The 25,904-nt window shown below is 41.5% G+C and overlaps 1 protein-coding gene across 1 annotated transcript; it reads left to right on the top strand.

Moving 5' to 3' along the window:
- The first annotated feature begins 493 nt into the window (after window positions 1–493).
- Window positions 494–25,904, top strand: LOC149439220 (uncharacterized). The gene is made up of 5 exons (XM_089659313.1): window positions 494–815; window positions 6,988–7,284; window positions 10,423–10,548; window positions 23,068–23,111; window positions 25,641–25,904. Exons 1-5 carry the CDS (start codon window positions 497–499, stop codon window positions 25,695–25,697), a joined length of 843 nt encoding a protein of 280 aa, XP_089515439.1. The 5' UTR covers window positions 494–496; the 3' UTR covers window positions 25,698–25,904.

Here is a 25,904-nt window from a genome sequence, read left to right as displayed (position 1 = left end):
GGCACATTTCCATCCAATGACACTGACTATGGGGCACAGTTCTGCTCATTGACACCAACAATTGGGCTCAATACACCAATGATGGGGCACAATTCCTCCCAATGACACCAATGATGGGGCACTATTTCCCAGTGACACAACGATGGTGCACAGTTCCTCTCATTAGCACCCAACATGGGGCATTGTTTGCTCCCACTGATGACAGTGTGACATTTTCTTCTCCCAAAATCCACAGTCCGGCCCCTCTAGAGTCTGATGGACGGCAAACTGGCCCTTTGCATATAAAGTTTGGAGACCTCTGATTCTGATTCAGGCTATCAGTAAGATTAAATCATTTTATAAGTGCTGCATTTTGACTGTCCCTGGAAAGTTAGCTTTACCTACAAAATAAGAACAATTGGGAGGTTTCATCATATAGAATATGGCAGATGAGTGATTGTGCGCAATTTATACTGAGCCAAAGGTTCTCATTGTCTTTACAGCTGTTGGGATGGTTATGTATCAGCCCCAAGAGATCATCTTTGGACCTGCCGGAGGCTCTGTGGATATATCCTGCATCTCTAACACTACAAATGTATTGAATGACATGGGAAGGATTGTATGGTATCGGAGGACATGGAGAGATGGGGATATGCTGACAAGAGTTGGATCATGTACGAATAGGAGACTCAAAACCTATTCCTGTAGACTGGACACAAATGGCGCTACTATAACATTATTCAACGTTCAGCCTGAGGACTCTGGGATGTATTACTGTTCACATCTTCATTTAAGATCATTGCTCTTTGCTAATGGAACAATGTTAATCGCTGGAGGTAAGCCATTCTTTATTTCAGTAAAATGTTTAATTTTGTAGATCCATGTCTACGGATAAAGACAGCAGTGAGATTTACCTGACACTGCAGCTAAATGCTGAGGTGAACTCTTATCCTGCGTAGGCTGTAAATTAACAAAGAAGTCCAAAACCAAGAGTGATCACCCCTAGAAAGGTTGTTCAGAAGGGTAAAGCTAGGAATTCTGATGGAGAGACAGTGGTGTCACTAGGATTGGTGTCACCTGGTGCGGTGAAATATGGTGTCACGCCCCCCCGCTCCAAATATTCCTTTCCCATTTTCAAAAAATGCAGGAAAAAATGCGCAACCTAATAGAAATCTATAGGACTGCAGCTATAACTGCAGGTAGAGTGCAGGGAAACCCTTTTTACATTACACAGCTCCTGCACCTCTGGACCTGTTTACATTACACAGACCCTGCACCTCTGGACCCCATTACATTACACAGCGCCCTGCACCTCTGGACCCCTTTCCATTACACAGCCTTTTCATCTCTAATCCCCCTTACATTATAAAGCTTCCTGCACCTCTGGACCCCTTTATATTATACAGCCCCCTGCACCTTTGATCCACCTTACATTACACAGTTCCCTGCACCTCTGATCCCCCTTACATTACACAACTCCTGCACCTCTGGACCTCTTTACATTGTACAGCTCCCTGCACCTCTTACTGTCAGGGCTCCCAGGTATGACCAGAGGTGTGTGACTGATGCAGGGAAACGCAGACTTCAGATATGTGATAAACAATACAATTTATTAACACTAACAATACAAACATAAACGCAGTGCAATACTAAAACATAACACAGTGCAAACAAACCAAACCAACCACCCACAGATAACAGTACATACAAGCAAGCGTCGTCAGGCAGGCCGGGTCAATATCAATGGGCAGGTAGGTACAGGGGGAGCAAGCAGAGAATGGTCGGGGTCACAGGCCAGGTTCAGCAGGTAGCAAGCAGCGTAGTACAGAGGGTCAAGCAGAGGGATGGTCAGGGTCACAAGCCAGGGATCAGGACAGGTAGCAGAGAATCAGACAGGAACAGAGAGCAGGAACAGGATACAGGGCCCAAGAGAAACACAACACCAAGGCAGAGTCTGTGGGTCTGGCCATCCCTTAAATACCCCAGCATCATCAGTTCCAGGTGTTAGCTGGCTGAAAGGTTGAGTCTCTGATTGCTGGGAGCACCCGCTGGCCAGCCCTGGTACTGCAGATAAAAAGGCAGGTGAGTCCCACCATTGCTGGCCAGTCCATTCCTAACACTTACATTACACAGCTCCCTGCACCTCTGGACCTCTTTACATTGTACAGCTCCCTGCACCTCTGATCCCCCTGATCCCTGCATTTCCATAGACAGCAGGTTGTAATCCAGTGCTGTTCGAACTCCTTCAGTTGGCCTTCCTATCTAACTGACCTGATAGGTAGCCCAATGATCAGCTGAAGGAGGCATGGCAGGGTAGGAATACTCTCAGGGAACGGGAAGATCGCCGCGGCAATCGAATCTGCACATGCGTAGAATCCTGACAAAACGTACAGGCAGGCGGGCACTAGGACCCAGGCGCGCCTGTCACCAATGACGGCGCCGGGCAAGTACTAGGAGCGCCTACCAGGAGTCGGGCGGGCTATTTAAACCCGACTCTTGCAATGCTCAAGTGCCGTATGGTCTTACCTGTTTTCCTGAAGTTCCTGATTGTAGATTGTCTTGTTGCCGACCCTGCCTGACCCTGATTTGCTGTCCGTCTCCTGCTCTGATCCCTGGCTTGGTTGACCATTCTCCTGTTTAACCCTGTACGTTCTGATCTCCTGTTACCGAACCCAGCTTGTGACCTGTTTATCCCTCTGCCTGCTGATTTTCTACTACGCTGCCACCACTGTTACCGACCCGGCCTGCCCGACGCTGCTCCTGTTACCTCCTCACATCAGACTCTCACCTGCTATACACCTCCAACGGTGCTTCTAGCACAGCTGGGTGAACCCAGGGGCCGCGACCTGGTCTCGGCCTGCTCCAAGTCCATCCCCACCATCAGGGGCCCTGGTGAACAACCAGGTTGGAGCTTAGATTCCACGCCTTGGGGGAATCCGGTCTGTGGAGTGCTAGAGGCTACCGCGGTTGGATCCCTGACAAATACTGTTGCTATTGGCAGGGAAGAGGTTTAGTGCTGTCAGCCTAGAAAAGGAATCTGGCAGGATCTCCAGGGAATAAACTTTAAAGGAGAATAATGTATACAACAAGGCACAAAGCTAAACATAGTTTTAAGATTTGCATTCATTGTAAATCTGAATTTCAGGTATGGGACCAATGTACTGTATGCATATATTCCATACCTGGCCAATTCCTGTGCAAGTGGAAACAGAACTGTAGCAGCCACCATTACTACAGTGATCCCCGCTGTCTTCCCGGTTATGAGCTGAGCAGTTTCCCTGCTGTATAGTAACTACAGACGCTCACTCAGCAAGGACACCATTCAGAAAATGTTTTGCATTTTCTCAATGATTCCCCGCTTTCATAGGAATTGACCAGTTATGGAATGTGCATAGTTACATTGGTCCAAGCTGCTCTCTTTGTATTGTTGCTTCCTTTGTGTGAAATACCTGGTGTTCCCGCCAGTTTCTATGCTATTAAAAACTGACCACACTGTGCTGGGAACTCAGTGTACTCTCCTCCACTGATCAGATGTCTGCTCACACATTCACTGGGAAGCTCAGTGTGCTGCTGTTTTTCCTCCTCCAGCTCTTTTCTCTGCTGCCTAAGGAGCTTGGAGGGTATGTGATCACGTATTAAATAAAAAAGGAAAAAAGGTATTTATAATGTTTTTATATCTATACACAATTGTTTTGCCTCTCATTTCTGCTTTAAACTGAATGGGTTGGGTGAGGGCAGGGGCGGACTGACCGTTTGGAAACACGGGCACTGCCCGCGGGCCCGGGGTCAGTAGGGGGCCCCATGAGATGCCCCTGGTACCTTTTTCATAGGCTTTTTTGAGTTTGGGCAAGGACACAGGGGCCCCATGATCCCCTGTTGCCCGGGGGCCCCATGAGTTGTCAGTCCACCCCTGGGTGAGGGTTTACAAACAGTATGCTTTAACTTACTTCTCTGTGACAACCATACAGGAAATGGGGTTAGCTGTTGTAGCTTGGACAGGAAAACATTGACAAAGTTCTAAAGCCCTGTACACACAATGAAAATATCGGACAAATGATCGTCTGGTTTTTTTTGCATGCTAGTCTGATATTGAAAGAGAAGAAGTTGCTAAAGTTATGAAAATTCTTGTATGACAGAATAAAAATTCAGAAGTGATGTAATGTATTTGTATTGTATTGGTCTGGTACCGTACGAGAAACATTTTTGTGCTTGTCCCTTCAAATAATTTTGGGCGAAAGTTGTGTACTAATTATCAGATTATCATGCAATTTAGGGGTGTCAGTGGTGTACCCCAAGGTTCAGTGTTGGGACCCTTATTTTTTAATATATTTATAAATGATATAGGGTCTGAGATTATAAATCCCATTTCACAGGATGTCTCCAGCTTACAAGCCGACCTCAATGCACTGTTTAATTGGGCAACTATGTGGTAAATGTTGATAAACTTAAGGTTCTGCACTTGGGGGCATACTAGGGGGGGTACAACTGGGGGAATCAATGGTGGAGAAGGATCTGGGGGTTCTGGTAGATCACAAGCTTAATAATGGCATGCGATGCCAAGCTGCGGCTTCTAAAGCGAGCAAAATCCTCTCTTGTATTAAAAGAGGTATAGACTCCAGAGAGAGATATCATATTACCCCGGTACAAATCATTAGTAACACCTCATCTGAAATATGCAGTTCAGCTTTGGGCACCAATTCACAAAAAGAACATTGGGGAACTGGAGAAAGCACAGAGAAGGGCAACTAAACTGATAAGAGGCATGGAGGAGCTCAGCTATGAGGAAAGATTAGAGGAACTGAATTTATTCTCTCTTGAGAAGAAGAGATTAAAGGGGGATATGATCTCCATGTATAATACATAAGGGGGGATATGATCTCCATGTATAATACATAAGGGGGGATATGATCTCCATGTATAATACATAAGGGGGGGATATGATCTCCATGTATAATACATAAGGGGGATATGATCTCCATGTATAATACATAAGGGGGGATATGATCTCCATGTATAATACATAAGGGGGGGATATGATCTCCATGTATAATACATAAGGGGGATATGATCTCCATGTATAATACATAAGGGGGGATATGATCTCCATGTATAATACATAAGGGGGGGATATGATCTCCATGTATAATACATAAGGGGGGATATGATCTCCATGTATAATACATAAGGGGGATATGATCACTATGTATAATACATAAGGGGGGATATGATCACCATGTATAATACATAAGGGGGATATGATCTCCATGTATAATACATAAGGGGGGATATGATCTCCATGTATAATACATAAGGGGGGATATGATCTCCATGTATAATACATAAGGGGGGATACGATCTCCATGTATAATACATAAGGGGGGGATATGATCTCCATGTATAATACATAAGGGGGGATATGATCTCCATGTATAATACATAAGGGGGATATGATCACCATGTATAATACATAAGGGGGGATATGATCTCCATGTATAATACATAAGGGGGGGGGATATGATCTCCATGTATAATACATAAGGGGGGATATGATCTCCATGTATAATAAATAAGGGGGGATATGATCTCCATGTATAATACATAAGGGGGGATATGATCTCCATGTATAATACATAAGGGGGGATATGATCTCCATGTATAATACATAAGGGGGGATATGATCTCCATGTATAATACATAAGGGGGGATATGATCTCCATGTATAATAAATAAGGGGGGATATGATCTCCATGTATAATACATAAGGGGGGATATGATCTCCATGTATAATACATAAGGGGGGATATGATCTCCATGTATAATACATAAGGGGGGATATGATCTCCATGTATAATACATAAGGGAGGATATGATCACCATGTATAATACATAAGGGGGGATATGATCTCCATGTATAATACATAAGGGGGGATATGATATCCATGTATAATACATAAGGGGGGATATGATCTCCATGTATAATAAATAAGGGGGGATATGATCTCCATGTATAATACATAAGGGGGGGATATGATCTTTATGTATAATACATAAGGGGGGATATGATCTCCATGTATAATACATAAGGGGGATATGATCTCCATGTATAATACATAAGGGGGATATGATCTCCATGTATAATACATAAGGGGGGATATGATCTCCATGTATAATACATAAGGGGGGATATGATCTCCATGTATAATACATAAGGGGGGATATGATCTCCATGTATAAATACATCAGTGGTTCATATAGTGAACTTGGTGTAGAGTTATTCACCCTGAGGTCATCACAGAGGACAAGGGGGCACTCTTTATGTCTGGAGGAAAAGAGATTTAATTTCTAAACACGGAAAGGTTTCTTCACAGTGAAAGCTGTGAAAATGTGGAATAGACTCCCTCAAGAGTTGGTTCTGGCCAGCTCAGTGGATTGCTTTAAAAAAGTCCTGGATTCTTTCTTGGATACACAGAATATAACTGGATACTAACATTTATAGGTAAAGTTCATCCAGGGAATATCTGATTGCCTCTCGGGGGATCAGGAAGGATTTTTTTCCCCTGCAGGAGCAAATTTGATCATGCTTTGCTGGGTTTTTTTGCCTTCCTCTGGATCAACTGTGGGTATAGAATTATAACTTTTTTTTTTTTAATGGTTGAACTGGATGGACTTTTGTCTTTATTCAGCCAGACTAACTATGTAACTATACAATCGCTTTGAAAGCGACATTTTTTGTACGATTTTCTGATTGTGTTTACTAGGCTTAACTCGTCTTCACTGCCTGTGTTCCTGTTGTTGAGATATCCTATTAATTTACTTTCCCTGTGGGGAATCTCTACAACAGGGACACAAATGAAAACAGAAGCTGACAGAGGCTTTAACTGTATGATGCTCTGTCCAAAAAAAAATGTTTTGGCTGATTAGTCTTTAAATTGATAACAATTATACATTTTAGATGTAATTGTAATAGAGCATTCCATTAACTGGATGTTGATAATCTCATATTTTTAGATAATTCCATCATTACTGGTTATCTCCTGATTACTCCACAACAATCTACTACTAACAGTACTATCCAGCTGGCCTGTGTAGTGACCGTGCCACTTCATACAGTACATGTAACCTGGAACATTTCTGGAACACGCCACATGGGCAGAAGAATATCTATGAAGCTCCATAATGGTACATGGACATTATTGAACCTTCTCTCCCTTCACAGAGACACTTGGAACTATGTCAACCATGTGACCTGTGAAGTTTGGACCAGCTCTTCTCCTGTCCAAATCCATGGGACCATACCACATAGAGGTAATAATGGGCTTGTCTTTTCCACCATAAGCAGATTAATTTAAGAGAAGCAAGTGCATTCCTTAACAGTATTTTCAGATAACTTTGAGATAAGCTATTGGTCACTAGAGTTCTTTAAATATCTTAGTACTTAATTCAGAAATAGTCCACTGATACATTGCCTTCTGTTGAATTATTTTAGAGTCAACTCAAATTTTTTTTTTTAAGGAGACCTAAAGCTTATTTTAAGCCTACTCAACTTGAACCCCCAAGTTCCTTACCTAATTTCTGTTGGCAGATTAGGACTAATGCTATCATCCAGAGGTCCAACAGAAAGCTTTGACGGGGCTAAGGCCACAGGGAGCAAGGAAAGACAAATACAAGTATGTCAGGCTCAAAGTCTTTAAAGTATAATTAAACCCCAAAACAAAAAGGTAATATAATGCAGGCTGGGCTTTAACTATATCCGTCTTTTGTTCATCTCCATTACATGGCATTGGGGAGATTAGTTGTTCACAGAAAATATAGATTGTTTTATATTTTCAGTTTAGCTCCTAGAAAATGTTAAGAATACAAGATTATAAGCCTAAAATAAGTTAAAATTAAAACTATTGCAGCTATTACATCTAAAGACTGAGCAACTGCAATAGATTACATTTTGTTATTGGGTTTAGTTATCATTTAAAATTGTTGTAAACCCCCCCAAAAAATCAAAAATCTAAATTGAGATGACCAGTCTACCTCACACAACATAGCAGCAGAAGTCATTTGTCCATAGTCTGGCCAAAAAGGAGCAGCCAGTGATCTGAAATTCTCTCTGCTTTCCTATGGTAAAAAAATCTGACACATGAAAAAAGAATGTGTCACCACACCCCCTCTCTTGTGACTTTTTTTACTTGGGAGAGTGCATGTTACCAGCACAGGCCCAATCAGCACTGTCCAGACAGAGGTCAGGGGTTTTGCATCCTCAAAGTAGAAAAAAACTCCTCCTACAAGCTTCAACCAGTGCTCTGCTGGACACTGATAGAAGTCACCAGACTGCTCCATGAGAAAGGGTATTTAGCAGTTTATATTTACTAAAATAATTGCATTTCCATGTTCTGTGCACTGTGAGAGACCGAATATAGTGAATGCAGGGTCCTGGGTTTAGTATCACTTTAATGTTGCCCAGTGGAGCAGCCTGAGAGGTAGGAGTTAACTCTGCTGGCCTGGTTTTTCTGGGCTTTTCTAAGAAGGGCTTTTTCCCTCTGCTGGGCAAAACATATAAAAAGGGAAACAGTGCTCTCTACATGGGAAGAGAAGGAGAGCGCAGCTGAGAGTGTAATTGCCACTTTGCTACTTTATCACCCCTTGTGGGAGCCCAGTTGGGATTCCAAGGGTATGGACTCATGCTGTTAAATGGAATAATGGACAAACACTTTCTCACCTATTTAAGGTGTGGCTACCTTATGGGGCAAAAGGGAATGCCAGAAGCACAACTAAAAGGGCACTTAGAGGACTTTGTTAAAGAATATGGATGGAAGATGTCTTTGACAACTGTTCATTTGTATTATTTAACTATTTCATTAAAAGTATGTTGTTGTTACTTAAATTGCCTGGTCTGAAGTCACTAAAGGGCTGCATTCATGACATATCCAAAGAAGAGGGCTTGACAAGGGACGAGAAGAGTTAGTGAAGATGCTGTACAAATGACTAATGAGTCGAGAAGCTATCTGGAAGAGGCTATATTGTCATTGCTAATGACTACAGTATTAGTGTCATGTGCATAAGTAGCCAGCCAAATGGGAAGCTGGTGGCATGGCAAGGGTGACAGGAGCCCTGATAGTGAAGGAGCTTGGTGCTTAGGCTCCTTCCCTAGTGACCAGTTCCCCACAAACTGGAACCGACTTTGTGGCACGGGGTATCCTAGGGACCTAGCCTTGGAGTCATGGAAAAAATAGTGAGGCCTCGGGAGAAGAAAAATAATTGGATATGTACAAGGAAACTTCCTAGTAAGTAACTAAAACATGCGGATCGATGTCACTCAGAGTGAGGTGAGAGGTTACTGAGTTGGTGATGTCTGGTACAAGCTCTGTGGTACCGGCTCAGAAATGCTGCACAACTTAAGTGAGAGAAGTATTCTAAAGTGTAATAAGGAATGGCGTCCATAGTAAATGAGAAGAAGTGTTACAGAAGTTGGTCATGGATTACAAAGGGTTAACTGTGTTTTCATGGAGGAGCCTTGCTTTTAAGTTGGAGTGTTGCTTCAACTCTATCAGTGTGAAAGTTGGCCTCAGCTCACATTTGGGGGCACTAGTGAAAGCTTGCACTTGGGAACAGTAAGTCCTGCCCACAACTCTATCATGATGGATGCTGTAAAGAGAGATGGTGTAATTTTGGAGCACATGGTTTTTGCACTTTTCTTGCTTTCAAATGATGCACTGATGTGCTGAGAACAAAAGACAGCTATCTGAACAGAATTTCAGTAATTTCCTCTTTTTTTCACCTTTCATAGTGTAACTATTCGCTCCCCCTTTACTATTGTCCCCGTTATTGACAGTTGCTAGCCTACAGACCAGGGAGCACAGGACATTGTGTTTGGGAGCCTTAATATACCCAAAATGCACATGTTGGAGAAGAATATGAATCCTGGAATTTGTTAGCAAATTCAAATGTCACCTCCATTTAGCGTGCAGATAGCCTTTGTGTGTAGATGACCTTAATGATCCTAGTGCAGCCCTCAGGGAACTTTAGGAAGAAGGACATGTGCTTGATTTGCCTGGATAGAGAAGCAAATGTAAGATGTTTAAAAAGTTAAAATTTTCTTCAATATTCACTCAAATTGGTCTAGAACAGGATTTCTCAACCAGGGTTCCTCCAGAGATTGCTATGGGTTCCTTGATCAATGACCAATTTCTTCTTCTCAGCTAAGTTCCCACTGGCACCATTGATCTTTTTAGATCATATTTCCAAGGACTACAGGTGTAAGTAGAATTTTTCTCACTGACCATCACACTAATGTATCATGAATTGTAGATATAGAAATTTTTAGCATGGGTTCCCTGAGACTGGAAAATTATTTTAGTCTCACGGACTGTGTTGAAATGGTTGATAAAGTCTGGCCTTGATGGTTTTAAAAAAAAGAAACACTGAACAAATCAACCAATTTTGTTTTCACAGATGTGAAATATACATGGATTGACTCATGCTACAGCTGGCTGTCTAGTATGCTAACCATAGCTCTTCTTCTGCTTGGAGTCACTTATGTCCATCTCATTTGCATTAAAAGGAAAACAGTTAACTCAAGTAAGTTCTGTAAAATGTAATTTCATTAAATGTTGACCAACAGCTATCTGGCACTTAAAGTAGATCTTGCAGCAAAGGTCCACTTATTAGATAATGCCTCACACCTCTGCAAAAATTGCTATGGATTATAACAGCAAAATGTACCAATTAGGAAAATTTATATGCGTACTATACCTTACCTTCTGCCTGTGAAGCATAGGTGAGGGTGACACCACAATGCATCTTGTAAGATCTCAGGAAGGAAAAAGGTTTGTAGTGAGCTAGAATTTCTTCTTCTGTGATGTGGGGTACTCATCATTTCTCAGAAAGCTCACCAGAAAGATGGTGATGACCTCTCCTGGACTGCAGGAAGACAATGGTTAGATAAGTATATAATCTCACCTTTTGACTTACAAGTACATTTTTGCCTTATTAACTATATTGACTTTACAGAAGAAGAAGGTCTTGATCAGATAAACTGTCCTTACATTCTACTGCAAATTCCACTCTAGCCTAACCTCTTTTATTTTAAGCCTCTTTCTCCCTGCTGTCGCTCCCCCCACCACTATTATAGGCGATTACACAGCTGGGAATGGCAATGTATTACATAGTGGATGCTGCTGTCAAAATGCAGCCGCTCCTGTGTAAAATGGGATTTGCAGATAATCATTGTGTAATACAGTGTAACAATTTATTTGCACATTGTATTTACTATTTAATTGATATGTAGATCAAATATGCAACCTTTGTTCTGCATTTGACATAATTTAAAAAACCCTTACAAGTAAAAAAAAAAAAAGAATTTAAATAAAATGCATTTCTGTATAACCTGTTAAGAACTCTTAGTTAAGCCTAATCAGTCTTAATTCCTTTTTGTCTTCTCCCCTTAGCTATTATTTTTCTGCTGACTTTTTTTTTTTATTTATTATTTTCTTTTCACCATAAACATGTTTTTAATTTATTTTTCACTCAATTAGTTTGTAAATGTTTTTTCAGTGTCACCAAAAAGTGCCAATTTGCAAATAACTTTGCCAAACTTTGCAAATAACTTTGCCAAACTTTGCATTACAACTATCACTTTAGCTTCATTTTAAATGGGATAAACAGAATGTATACAATTTGTCAACAGTAAAACTACTTTTTTAAAAACTATCACCTCTGTACCACATCTAAAATTGTATAACCTTAAATTCTGCTTATCAAAGTTTGAACAATACAGTGAAATGCCCACCCAGGACCTGGAACTGGCCAGACAATTATGCCGGTACCAAAAGCAACAGATTACAAGCAGGTAGGAAAAGTAAAAATTACAATAAAAACAAAATAAAAAACCCAATGTGTGTGTGGCTCACATCTCAACCAGAACATAATCACAAGGAGAGGAGTATATTACCCAACCAGGTCCCACGACCCCAGTTGCCCCCAACCCGCCAACAATCATTAAGCTTTAGAAAGCATTTTAACATTCTCCTGAGGCATCAGACATCAATGCAGTGAGTTATCATTAAACCATTTAGACCTTACTTTATTAAACTTCTTGGGTCAACCTCTCTTATGATAGGTATCCTTGTACAATGGGAGTGTCACGTACCTGATGCGAGACTGAATTGGCAAGGTCGACCTCACTTGTGTTACTAGCCCTGACCCAGCTGAGGTTGGAACAGAGGCAGTCTAGGGACCAGGGGGACAAGAGCGCCAGTGGTTGTTGCTTGTGGCTCTTGCAGATGATGACCTTGGTAGACAGAGTATCCTCTGATTTGGGCACCGTAGAAATAGACCAGGCAGGTTCAGTGGATTGCCAGATGTGCAGCAGAGCAAGGTAGGTAGCAAGGACACAGGACTGGAGCAGAGTCATAGGATAGCCAGGGTCATAAACAGTCAGGCAGTGCGGTACAGAATCAGAAGGAGAAGCCAAAGTCAAGAGCAGAGCCGAAGTCAGGAACCAGGAGCAGGAGAGCAATCGGAGTCGGGTCAGGAACAAGCCGGGTCAGCAACAAAGGAATCGTACAGGAGCAAGCAGGACACAAGGGGAAGCTGAAGACCAGTCAGCATTGAATCTGAGCAGAGGCACTCCTTAAATGGCCCATCTGGCGCCAATCTCCGCCGTGCCTGTGCACTTGTGCGTGCATGTCCTCGATCGCGTATTACTGCGCGCCTGCGCACAACCGGCAATTCTTCTGCGGAATCTCCTTTGAGCTTATAAAAGTGTGATTAATTTGGATTAGGCCAAAGTGAAGTATTCAGGGACACCATATGCAGAGTGCGAGATTCAAGACTCAAGCCTACCTTCCAGGCCCTAAGGGTGGTAAGCATAAAAGGAGTTAGGGTATACGGGGCTCTAGGGCCTCTAAATAGGAGGGATTGTAATGCTTCTAGAGAGGATTGGACTGTCGCTTCCAGGACAATAGAAGTGTTAGATGTGTCTGGACATAGCAACCAGTGGGCAGTGACCAACTGAGAAGCAACAAAATATTTAAAACAATCTGGTAGGTCCATGCCCTTCTGAGATGAGGGCTGCATTAGGGTAGCTAGTTTTTAATGTGGTGGACAAGGGCCCCACTGAAAGGAGAACAAAATTTGGTTGAGTTAAAAAAAAAACGAATATCTAAAGGGAATATTTAGGGAGAATTTTCATTTTTAAAAAGGTTAACCTGGTCTAGCTACGACAATGGCAAGTTCTCCCATGGCTTCAGTTTTGCCTTGACATCACTTGAAACTGGCAACAAGTTTAAGGTCACAAAATCTTTAGCATTGATAGATATGTGAACACCCAGGTATTTGAAGTGATCAACCCACTGCAGCTGAATATCTGGAAGTGCAAGGGCTCACGCCCTCAAATTCATCAGCAACATTTTGGGACATAGACCATTTCACGCAGAGGCTAGTAACCTCTAAAAAAGACCCGGAGAGTACCCTTGCATGGAAGAACCTGGATCATTTAACCTCCCTAGTGGTCTGATTATGTCTATATTTCTGTGCTCAAAGCGGTACATTTTTTGCATGGAAATATGCATTTTTTTTATTGTAGGCCTGTAATTTTTAGAAATAACTCACTGAAATCTGTCCGAACAAGAGTCTAGTAAACATCCCGGGTATGTTAAAATTTGAAACACGAACTCATAAATAATAATTTAATAAATAATCATAAAAAACATAATGATACATTTAATTCAATAAAACAATCAAACCAAAAACACGGAAATTTGAAATATAGCGCCAAGTTCGCACATCGCTGAGCAAAGTCTCAAAATCATTTTCAGTGTCTGATGATGAATTTCCCCCACGAATCATTATCGCTCAATTCTGCAAGTGGTTCTAATTTACTATCGCTGTTCTCTAGCTGGTCTAAAACCGATTTTGACCTAAAGGGACGCTTTTTGGACGCCATGGACGTTTCTCACTTTCCAGGCAGAAAGAGCAGTAAAAATGCAGGCAGGGCACAGGACAAAGCACTCGGGACAAAATGTATGTGAAATGGTTTGATACAGTAATGTTTTACTATGTGATTTTAGTGTATTTAGTGAATGTCACTTTATGTCATTTTCAAATTTCCCGCCATTCCATCCCTGTATGTCCTGACATCGCAGAGGACGGAACCCAGAAGACAGATGCCGGCATCCGCTGGAGGACATTACAAGGGACACTGCAGGAGGGACATCGCGGGAGCGCAGGACAAGGTAAGAGAAGAACAGATCCCAGAGCAACGCTGCATGATAAGCCCGAGTGTAGCTCGGGGTTACCGCTTGTGGTACTGAAACTTTACCCCAAGCTACACTCGGGAATACTGCCAGGGAGGCTACAAAAAGAAGGAGGTTGTCTGCGTACAGGGTTATCCTCTCCTCCAGCCAGCCAATACTGAGACTCTTGATTTTGGAAATGATGTGAAGCGCCTCTGCCACTGATTCCATGGCAATGGCAAATAAGGGGGGAGAGGGGTGCAGCCCTGCTGAGTACCCCTATGTAAAGAAAAGGACTGAGACAACCAACCTCCTAATTTAATAAAGCAGTGGGATGTTTATATAGCGTGCATAACCACTGTATAAAAGAAAGACATACCCATTCTCCAAAGGATCTCCCAGAGGTATGCCCATTCAACTGTATCAAATGTCTTCTCAATATCCATAGAGGTGATCACTCTGGTTCCAAGGTTAACGTGAAAAGCATGAATATTAGTAAACAATCTACGTGTGTTAAATAAACAAGTGATGCTGCGCTGCCAAATGAATATAACATATAAAGAAAAAAAGAGAACATAACTCAATAAAATGTCCATATATAAGTCCATAAATGTGAAATCAACAATATTCATTAAGTGATAGAGATTCTTCAACAATTCATGTGCTTTCTTATTGTACTGATATCCCAAACACCATCAAGTGAAGTAATGCACATAAATGCATATAAATGGTGTCACCTCAGTGCTCACAGAAATTTCACCTCAGAGCACATGAAAATGCGCTTTGTAATATCAAGTAGACAAAAGGGTTCTTCACTTTTTCAATCAACAACCATGTGGTAGTAGTCAGACACCTTTATGCATTCAATAGAATGCCAAACCAGAGCTAGAGATCAGTCCCTTTAAGAGTAATGAAGGCCACACATTTCTATCCTTGAAAGGAAACAAAGGACACTCCCATGGTGCAGTATGTACTAGCATATATATTTATGAAGGAACAGTAATACACTCACATGTAACAAATGGATAAAAATGCCATAAGCAAATAAAAACACCAGGTGCGGGCTGCACTTCCTATCAGCTGAACTCACGATTCACATCTGCCCAGAGCCATGCCCCTTACACGTTGCGTCACACCCCTGTGAAGGATCATCTGCAATGTTGGTTTCATGTAGTCAAGAAAGATGGAGATCTTGTAGTTGTCATAAGAGAGATCTTGTTTGTTTCAAGCCATGGCAAGCAGCATGTCCCTGTAGTTTAACAGGTGCATGAGAAAAGGGTGAGTAGGGGGTGAGGAGGGGCCCCAGGGACCCAAGGGACCAACGGTATAGGTGGCACTCTATGGACCCACTTCACAACAAACGTGGGTACATCGGGAGATACAGTCTTCCACCTCAGTAAGCATAATTGCCAACAGTCCCAAAATGCCCGGGACAGTCTCAAAAATCTGACAGATGTCCTGCTCAGAGCTTGTACTGGGCAGAATCCCGAAAACTAAGCTCTGCCATGGACAGCTGAGACAGTTGTCAGATCACTATAGCAACACGGTTGCGGTGCTGCGTACACACTCACAGAGAGATCCCTTCTCCTACCTACTAGTGACACTGCCTGTTCCAGCAACTGCTCCAACCACTGTCAGGCCTGTCTCATCTGATCTTGGGAGGGTTTTGTGGCTGGGGATCTCTAGTCTTGATTTTTTTCTTTTTTATAGGGGGGGGAGCAGTAGTGGGTGGTCTGCATGGGGACTAATGGCTGATGGAGGCCTTTTTTATCATTTCTTTTTGCGTTTTTTTTTTAAATTTGGGGGGAAGGGGAAGTGGCAGTGTGTGGTCTCTTTCCCATGGGGTCTAATGGCTGTGATGGGGCCTTTTTTTTTATTTTTTATTTTTTTTTGGGGGGGGGGGAGCAGCGGTGGGTGGTCTGTATTTCATGGGGATGGCTAATGTCTTTTTTTAAATTTTTTTGAGGGGGAAGGGGGGAGAATAGCAGTGGGTGCTCTCTACCTCATGAGGATTAATAGTTGTGATGGGGGCCTTTTTATTGGGAAGGAGGGTGGTTGAGGTGGTCTGTATCTCAAGGGGATGGCTGTAATGGGAAAGTCTCCTAATTTTGTTTTTCGGGGGGGGGGGGGGGGCGTGGTCAGGGTGGTCTGTATCTCATGTGGGTGGCTGGGATGACACTATGCATGTCATCTCAGACTATTTAACCACACCCCCTTTAAGCCATGCCTGATATTTAGCATAATTCAAACCACACCCGCTTTTTTCATGGTGTGCTTCACGCAATGCATTTTTTTTTCTCTTCCCTCTTAAAGAACCACGTCCATAATAAAGGACTGCCTCACCCCTAATTAATGTAATGCTCCACCTACAGATGCTTTCTGGACATACAGAAAAAAAGGTGTCCCTAAAAATGTTTTTGAAATGTTGGCAACTATGAGTAAGGCAGGAGTGGAAGTTCCCCATGTCAAGGCAGATCAGATTGATGTTGGTGTAGAAATAGTCAATCTTCACCATAAGTGATTCTTTACAGGAGGTGATGGTGGACAGTCCCAAGATCTACCATAGCAGTTTGTGTGCCCACTGATATGGTAACTGCTGAAACCCTTGTGGTCAAGATGACTGCCGAAGAGTACTATTTGGAGGAGTTTTGGGTGGTGCGCTCAAAGTGCGCCTTACTGTGGGACATCTGAAGCACCAGAGGTAGCAGGAAAGTCAGTGTAGGATGCGGGTTGTGAATAGATGTAACAAGTAAGATGTACCGACTTTACTGGTACAAATGAGAATACACTTATATTTAAATAGTATGCAGGTTTTTATGACATCATTATGATATAAATGGATCACATGGATCCTAAATATTCATAACCCTTATCATTGCCAATGTCTCTTCATGACTGAATTTCAAACATCATGTACAATCCAAGTTTAGTACATAAACAATGCAATCTTGGCAATCTCCTTATAGCCTAGGGAGGCCACCTTTATGTAGAGCAACAATTCTTTTTTTCAGATCCTCAGAGAGTTCTTTGCCATGAGGTGCCATGTTGAACTTCCAGTGACCAGTATGAGAGAGTGAGAGCGATAACACCAAATGTAACACACCTGCTCCCCATTCACACCTGGGACCTTGTAACACTAACGAGTCACATGACACCGGGGAGGGAAAATGGCTAATTGGACCCAATTTGGACATTGTCACTTAGGGGGGAATCACTTTTGTTGCCAGCAGTTTAAACATTAATGGCGGTGTGTTGAGTTATTTTGAGGGGACAGTAAATGTTATACAAGCTGTACACTGACTACGTCACATTGTAGCAAAGTGTCATTTCTTCAGTGTTGTCACATGAAAAGGTATAATACAGTATTTACAAAAATGTGAGGGGTGGACTCACTTCTCTGGGATACTGTAAATACCACAAAGGGGCCAACTTTCCCTGCAGTTGACCAGGGCTATATCCATATTCATGCTATTCGTTTGCCTAGCCCCAACCCATGTTCTGGAAGGCTCTCATAGCTTCCTGAAGGCGGGCAGAACTCAGAAAAACTCCAACACCACCAGAGCCTCATGAGAAGAATTGATTATCAATCACAGCACTCTGTTATGCAGAATACCACACTGAATTTACCTGACAGCCTCTCTGGTAAGCAGAGAAACACAGCTATGCTTATCCTAACTATACCAATCCTAACACCTGACTAGGAGGATGCTATATTTGTAGAGCCCAATCGGGGTGAAACTCATCGGAGGGAGTAGTCTAGGGCGCTTAAACCAACTGCTTTGATTAAACTTTATGGATGTGTGGCTTTGTTCTTTGTTTTTGCCAGTTATTTAATTTCAAGTGAATATTCACACAATAGAAAAATGTTAACTCCTTTAAATCATCCACACAGGGAGTGCATTGTTTTCAGCAAGTCAGCCTACTCGTAGACTTGCATTGTCAGTAAAGCACAACCAATGTGTAGCATATTCAGATATATCAACAAATCTTACATAATACATTTTTTTACATCAACATACATTGGTAAAATTATTTACATAAAGATACTTTGCATTATTTAAAACAAATTGAAAGGACTGTACCTTCTCTTTAAACACACTCTTGTACCAAATGGGCACTGTACAAAATTAACGGGTTGCCTAGTTTGCTATAGAAGAACGTCTCTAGTTCTGACACTCTCCATGTATGTAACATATCCCCCAACTTTCTAAGAAAGGAACAAGGGACACCTATTAGCAAAAGTATGTAGCCATAGGACACACACCCTGCCACACCCTCCGTTAAAGGAGAATTTTACAACAAAAAAAGATTGCTTAAACCCTCAAGTGTCTATTTTTTACCACTACTATTCTCTTACATTAGCTTTTGAAATTTAGCACTGCAAAATGTTTTTTAATTATTATTATTATTATTATTATTATTATTATACAGGATTTATATAGCGTCAACAGTTTGCTCAGCACTTTACAATATAACGGGAGACAATACAGCAACAATACTGTTCAATACAAGAGGGAAAGGAGGGCCCTGCTCCTTGGAGCTTACAATCTAAGAGGGAGGGGCTAGTGGTACAAAAGGTAGTAACTGTGGGGTATGGACTGGAAGGAGTAGAAGATTCCATTGTTAGCTGAGGGCAGGATAGGCTTCCCTGAAGAGATAGGTTTTCAGAGATCGCTTAAAAGAGAGCAGAGTAGGCAATAGTCTGATAAATTGGGGTAGAAAGTTCCAGAGGATTGGGGAAGCTCTGGAGAAGTCCTGGAGACGAGCATGAGAGAAGGAAACAAATGAGCTAGAGAGCAGGAGGTTGTGCAAGGAGCGGAGAGTACGATTTAAGTGACATTTGGAGACAAGATCGGTGATGTAATTTGGGGCAGAATTATAAATGGCTTTATATGTTATTGTTAATGTTTTGAATTTTATCTGTTGGGCAACGGGAAGCCAGTGGAGGGATTGGCAGAGAGGGGTGGCAGATACGGAATGGTTAGTATAGATAAATAGTGTGTTTCCTATAGATCTATATAGAACAGACCAAAATGAGGGACAAATGAGGAGGAAGGAGGGATAGAGGGACTTTGTTCCAAACGAGGGACAGTCCCTCGAAATCAGGGACAATTGGGAGCTATGATATAATCACCCACATCAACATTACCAGCCAGGCTTCATCTTTCAGAAAATAGGCAAGGAATCTGACTGGTCAATCTGATCATTAATTGTAGAGAATTGTTTTTATACACATGTCTCTGTTATCTTCTTTTCGCTGCTTAGTCTTTTAAAGAGGGTAAAGTGGGCAGAACTGCAAATGGAATGTTTCTAAATTAAACTGCAGACACCTACGCACAGGATGTAGTCTCTCTGACCACACACATTTGCCCAGCCATATTAACATACTCCAGAGGTCAGTGTTAACACTTTAAATGTCATAGCGTGTTCTAAAAGGTTAGAGTGGCAAACCTCAGCTGAGATCAAATACTGGCAGGGGAAGTTGTATTTTTAAAGAGATTTTATTTAGTTTTATCAATTTTTTGTAGATATACACTTTAGTTAGACATTTTACAAATAATGTAACTTGTCCTGCATGGTCAAAGCACAGATTTAAACATGAATTCCGACAATTCCGGCAATTTTTACATAGTTACATTGAATCAATGCTTGGACCAATGTAAATATCAATGTGCCATACCTGCGGGAACCTCATGGAAGTGTCCAAGCATCTACACTGCTGCACACTGAACAAAGAAGGTTGCTCACTTTATACAGATGCCATTCTGAGAACCCTTTCCATTTTTTTAATAAATGCAAAGTATTCTTTGATTGGATGAGGTGGAGATTGTGACATCGCTTCGCCTCGTCTCTACACCTTGTCCAGAGAACGCTTTACATTCATTGAGAAACTTGAGCTGTGTCTACTACAGTGATTTCCAGCTTCCACAGGGATCACATGGGTATGGAATATACATACTGTACATACTGTACTTTCATCAGTCCAAGCTGAACCAATGTAATTACGTAAAAATATCAATACCTGGAATTTATCTTTAAAAATCAATATGCTTGGAAGACAATTCTACACAATTAGTGCTTAATGGTAATAGGTGTGCATGTGTTAAGGTTGCTATAAAGCTACCAAGTAGTACTTGTTTTAACACTGGCATTTCTAAAATACTTGTACTTTAATAATGTTGAGAACCAGTACCACATACAACACTTGTTGAGTTGGGATGAGAGAACAGTTCGTCTGATTTTTTGATTAGGTAGATGAGCTTATACTCAAAAATTCTCAGTGTTTCCTGACCTACCAGGAAAAAAATGTTGCTCCCTCTTCCCTCCATGGAGTTAACTGGAGGGATCATCATAGCCTTCAACCTCATGTCCACAACATGGGTCTTCAGCCTCGTGTCCACAACATGGGTCTTCAGCCTCGTGTCTACAACATGGGTCTTCAGCCTCGTGTCCACAACATTGGTCTCCAACCTCCTGCCCACAACATGAGTCTTCAGCCTCGTGTCCACAACATGGGTCTACAGCCTTGTGTCTACAGCATGGGCCTTCAGCCTCGTGTGTACAACATGGGTCTTCTGCCTCGTGTCCACAACATGGGTCTTCTGCCTCATGTCCACAACATGGGCCTTCTGCCCAATGTCCACAACATGGGTCTTCTGCCTAATGTCCACAACATGGGTCTTCAGCCTCATGTCCAGAACATGGGTCTTCTGCCCCATGTCCAGGACATGACCTTCTGCCGTTACTCTGACCTACAGTTGGAAAATAAGTAAATCAATTGGTATTTAGGTACACACACATCATGTTTAAGTATTTTCTGCCCACTGCTGTGGTGGCAGTTAATCACTGGAATATCTGACCAACTTGAACAGATTCAAATGTCAGACTAACTGGAAAAAAATATTTTAAAAAAATAGTCATCTTGAAGTGTTAGTAAAGGCTAACTCTAACTATTTCTAAAAACATTCCTTCTGTGTACTTCCCTTTTTGTAATCTGGTCTGGTCATGTGATTTAGCAGCTCTGGATCTCCTGTGCAAGGGGTCATTCAACAATGGCTGTGAAGTTTCTGCAACCCATAGACTCCAATGGCCAATCCTTTGTTGATGCTCCCTCCTGTCCCTACAGCAGCCATTCACTTCCAATATATGTGAATCCTTACCTGTTAAAGCAACCCATTCAGTTTACAATAGAAATGCAAAACATTTAAATATACTGTACATACAGTCTTAAAAAATTATATATTTTTTGTTTTTTCATTTTACATGACTTTTTCTGATTACATGACTTCTGATTTCATCTACATAAGGAGCTTAGAGAGGTGGGAGAGGAAACTGTTTGGGGGGGGGGGGTGTCAGCAGGAGGCAGAGAAACAGCAGTACACTCATCTTCCCAGTGAAAATCTCTGCAGAGGGGTGTGTCAGCACAAGTATGACCATTGGAGGACAGGCAGGCTCTTCTCCCAGCACATCCAGAAAACTAAACATACTGGGCTGGATGTGTTTTTTATGTCTAGTGTGAGTAGGTTGAAACAGGAGAACAGAGGGCTGGCAATATCACCAGAGGTTTCACACAAAAGAAGCAAATCAAAGAGAACAGGATACTTTTTTTTAACCACTTCAAGTCTGGACACTTTCACCCCGTTTCTGTCTAGGCCCATTTTCAGCTTTCAGCGCTATCACACTTTGAATGACAATTGCGCGGTCATGCAACACTGTACCCATATGAATTTTTTAGCATTTTTTTTAGTCAGATAAAGCTTTATTTTGGTGGTATTTATTCACCACTGGGATTTTTTTTTTTTTTGCTATATAAATGAAAAGTCCAAAAATTTAGAAAAAAAGTGTTTTTCTTCTAAAATTTTGCAAATAAATAATATTTAATCATAAATCTTGGCCAAAATTTATTCTGTTATCTTTTTAGTAAAAAAAATAAAATAACCCAAATTAGTTTGTAACCAAAAAGTATAATTTTTAAACTTTTTTTATTATTTTTTTATATTTTTTTTTTTTACATACCGTCACTCTAGCAGTACAGTGTCACCATGGTGACACTGTACTACTTGTGGGGGGTGATGAAGATTTTTTTTTTTTTACACTGATTGCTATTACACCCATAAAGGATGTAAAAGCAATCATTTCTCCTTCTCTCTAGCTGCATTCTTGCAACCATTGGGAACTACTGTGTGAGCTGTGATTGGTCACAGCTTGTCACATGGTACAAGGCTGTTGTGAATAGCCTTGTACCATGTGACCTCTGTGATCATTCACAGATTTCACACGTAGTAAGCAATGATGTCACAAGTGACATCTTGCTTACTACTCTGCATGTGATCACTGATTGGCCAATGAGTGATCACATGATCGGGACCTCGCACAGAGGTCCCGTCCGATGATCCGTGTTCCACTGTGTCCGGAGGACACAGCGGGCACTGGATCGCGGTGCTGCGCACTTCCGGGGAGCGTGCACAGCTAGAAAATGCGGGTGCCGTTTATGAACGGCAACCCGCCCCTGGAGTGCCACCGTCCTGCCGTTTATAAATAGCAGGCGGACGCCAAGTGGTTAACACAAGCACATGGTACAGCAGACACATATCAGGAATCTGAAATGTCAGGGTAGCAAACACTTTTAGAATAGTTAGATTTAGCTTTATCCTCCTGTTTAATAGTTTGGTAGTGTAAACTTTGGATTATAATCTATTTTATGTATCTTGCCCAAAATTCCTTATAACAATTCCAACTGTTTAAATAAAATATATTCACAGTTATAAGTTGATTCTGTGTCCTTGTGTATTTTTTTTGCCTATGTATCATTATACATCAGGATAATAAAAGATAACATACAGTATTGGCTTATATTTTTCAGGACAGAAACTGAATGTCTCCAGAAGCAGAGACTTTAAGGCTCAGGTATGTTCACAATCACTGCTAAATATGATTGAATAATAAGAATATTACTCCTACTCTATGTCTGTATGATATTAGGTCATTTTGCTTTACTGGGGGAATCAAAAACAGTGCTGAAAGATAACGTTAGTTTTCACCACTGATAATCATGTCACTGTGAGGAGAAGAAAAGGTACCATAATTGCTGAATTGAAGTACATGGTGCGTAATGGCTAATTTGTGCATAGAAAATAAACAGAAAACAGGATTCTCATTCTTCTTCAGGATAGATGATCACTCATTCATTGTCAATAAAAATAAAATATGTAATTCCTCATCAAATATGGCTCAGTAAAGGGGATTCAAATGGCTGAATACGCGGTTTTTAGTGTTATCTGTCAGTCTACATTCCTTCCCGGAACTGTACTGACAGAGTGTTTAGGAGTCCTAGAAGAAACAGGAAATTATTTGTAAAAATTTACATGGCATAACCATACAGCATATACTGCATTTTGCTGCAGAGCAATGAATAGAAGAGAAGCTAAGAATGAACAGGCAGTATGTTCAGAGATGCCAGAGCAGCTTTGTCACTGTCTTCTAGAGCAGGGGTCTCTGAAGTTTTCATTATGATGACCACTTTTTATGTGTTTCAGATATTCACAGGCTGAAAAAATAAGTTATATAAATGAATGAATGAAATTTAAATGAATGTTTAAACATGCTCAAAGAAATGACGTCTCTTCAGAATTCCCCTCTTTCACATCATAGTTTCCCCTTCACATCAGAGCCCCCATTACACATCAGAAGCCCCCTTTCACAACATAGTCCCTCATTCACATTAGAAGTCTCCTCTTTCACACCATAGTTCCCTCTTCACACAAGAAGCCCCCCTCATTCGCATCAGAGCCCTCCTTACACCTCATAGCCCCCCTTAAAATAAGAAGACCCCTTCACATCATAGTCCCCCCCTTCACATCAGAAGCTCCCCTTCACACCTTAGTTCCCCCTTCACATCAGAGGCCCCATTACATATCAGAAGCCCTTCTTCACATCATAGTTCCCCCATCACATTAGAGCGCCCATTACACATCAGAAGCCCCCTTTCACAATATAATCCCCCTTTCACATCAGAAGTCCCCCCTTTCACACCATAGTCCCCTCTGCACATAAGAAGCCCCCCTTAAGATCATAGTCCCCTCTTCAAATAAGAAGTCCCCTTCACATCATAGTCCCCCGCACATCATAGCCCCCCCCTCATATCAGACGTCCCCCCTTACACATCAGAAATCCCCCCTTACACATCATAGTCTCCCTTTTACATAAGAAGCCCTCCTTAACATCAGAGCCTCTCTTACACTTTAGAAACCCATACTACACAACAGAAGCTGCCCCCCCACACCAAAGCCCATCTTCTACACATTCAAGTATCCCTTTCACATCAGAGGCCTCAGGACCCTTGTCCTACCCTACAATCTTCACAGTGGCAGAGTGACACAGGGTAGGAGGTGGAGCAGGTCTAGACAGAGGGCAGGTCCTCTTCTGAATGCTGAGGTGGCCCTGGATGCTGCTGCCCTGAATTAACATCATGTGTTTCCATGGTGCAGTTAGGCCAGCTGTCAGAACCATAGCAATGAATGACACCATGGGGTAGCTTTACTAAAACCGGAGAGTGCAAACTCTGGTGCAACTCTTCATAGAAACCAATCAGCTTCCAGATTTGATTGCCAAAGCTTAATTAAACAAGCTGAAATTAGAAGCTGATTGGCTACCATGCACAGCTGCATCAGATTTTGCACTCTTCAGTTTTAGTAAATGTACCCCCGTGTCCTGGCTGCTCCATGTCATTAGTTGTCATGATGCTGGTGGTTGGCCCATGTGCAGCATGGAAACATACAACACAAATACAGAATAAGCGATTGAAGAATGGCAAAACCTTGTAGCAGGTCAGATATGGCCCATGGGCTGTAGTTTGGAGACCCTTGGTCTAGCGAATTGTGTAAATAGTATAAATGAATGAAGCTTCCTCTTCTAGCATAGCTCTTTAAGGGTAATTTCATATTTTCTATAGACGATCTATAAGCTAATCCAACAATATTGGTATTTATATACAAATTCTTACATGTTATGGACTTCACTTTGAACTTTGTAAATCGTACATTCTTTGCTACTGTAACTGAAAATAATATGGTTGAGTTTAAAGGAAATCATTGGATGGGCTCATAGTTCATCAGAGAACTATATTCAAGTGTAGGCTAACGCTCAACGTAGACTCTATTTGGGGTCTGTATATTGATACAGGCTACCCCGAGAACTCCTTATATGTGTTTTTTCATATTTTGACTACATGATCACCTTCAAGTATTGCTTTTTTTTGCATTGGGTGGGCTCATAATTCATCAGGGAACTATATTCAAGTGAAGGCTAACGCTCAACATAGACTCTATTTTGGGTCTGTATATTGATACAATCTACCCCGAGAAATCCTTATATGTGTTTTTTCATATTTTGACTGCATGATCACCTTAATGCATTGCTTTTGTTTGCTTTGTGTAGGGTGAAATTGTTTATAGAGAACTAAATCTTCACATGCTTAGTGTCAACCAAGAGTAAGAACACCCAACAGTTTCCAAGAACTTCTGCCGGGAACATAAGGGTCCAAGATTTACTCTCTATGGATTTGAAACAAAAGGAACTGGAAGCTTACTTGTACCATTATTTTATTTTTAATTTATTTTATTGTTTGTTTTCTACATTGTAAGAAATGTATTATTGTCAATGCACGGATTAAAAGAATATGAATGCTTAATCAACAATAAA

This window comes from Staurois parvus, unplaced genomic scaffold (genome assembly GCF_062004578.1).
Source record: "Staurois parvus isolate SC_StPar_1 unplaced genomic scaffold, SC_StPar_1.0 ptg001146l, whole genome shotgun sequence".
NCBI classification, from domain to species: domain Eukaryota; kingdom Metazoa; phylum Chordata; class Amphibia; order Anura; family Ranidae; genus Staurois; species Staurois parvus.
This window is presented reverse-complemented; position numbering and strand designations above follow the sequence as displayed.

Coding starts and splice junctions, on each gene's coding strand:
- LOC149439220 (XM_089659313.1), top strand. CDS start 497: ATGTATCAGCCCCAAGAGATCATCTTTGGACCTGCCGGAGGCTCTGTG. Junction 7,285..10,422: donor TGGGACCATACCACATAGAG/GTAATAATGGGC, acceptor TTGTTTTCACAG/ATGTGAAATATACATGGATT. Junction 23,112..25,640: donor GCAGAGACTTTAAGGCTCAG/GTATGTTCACAA, acceptor TGCTTTGTGTAG/GGTGAAATTGTTTATAGAGA.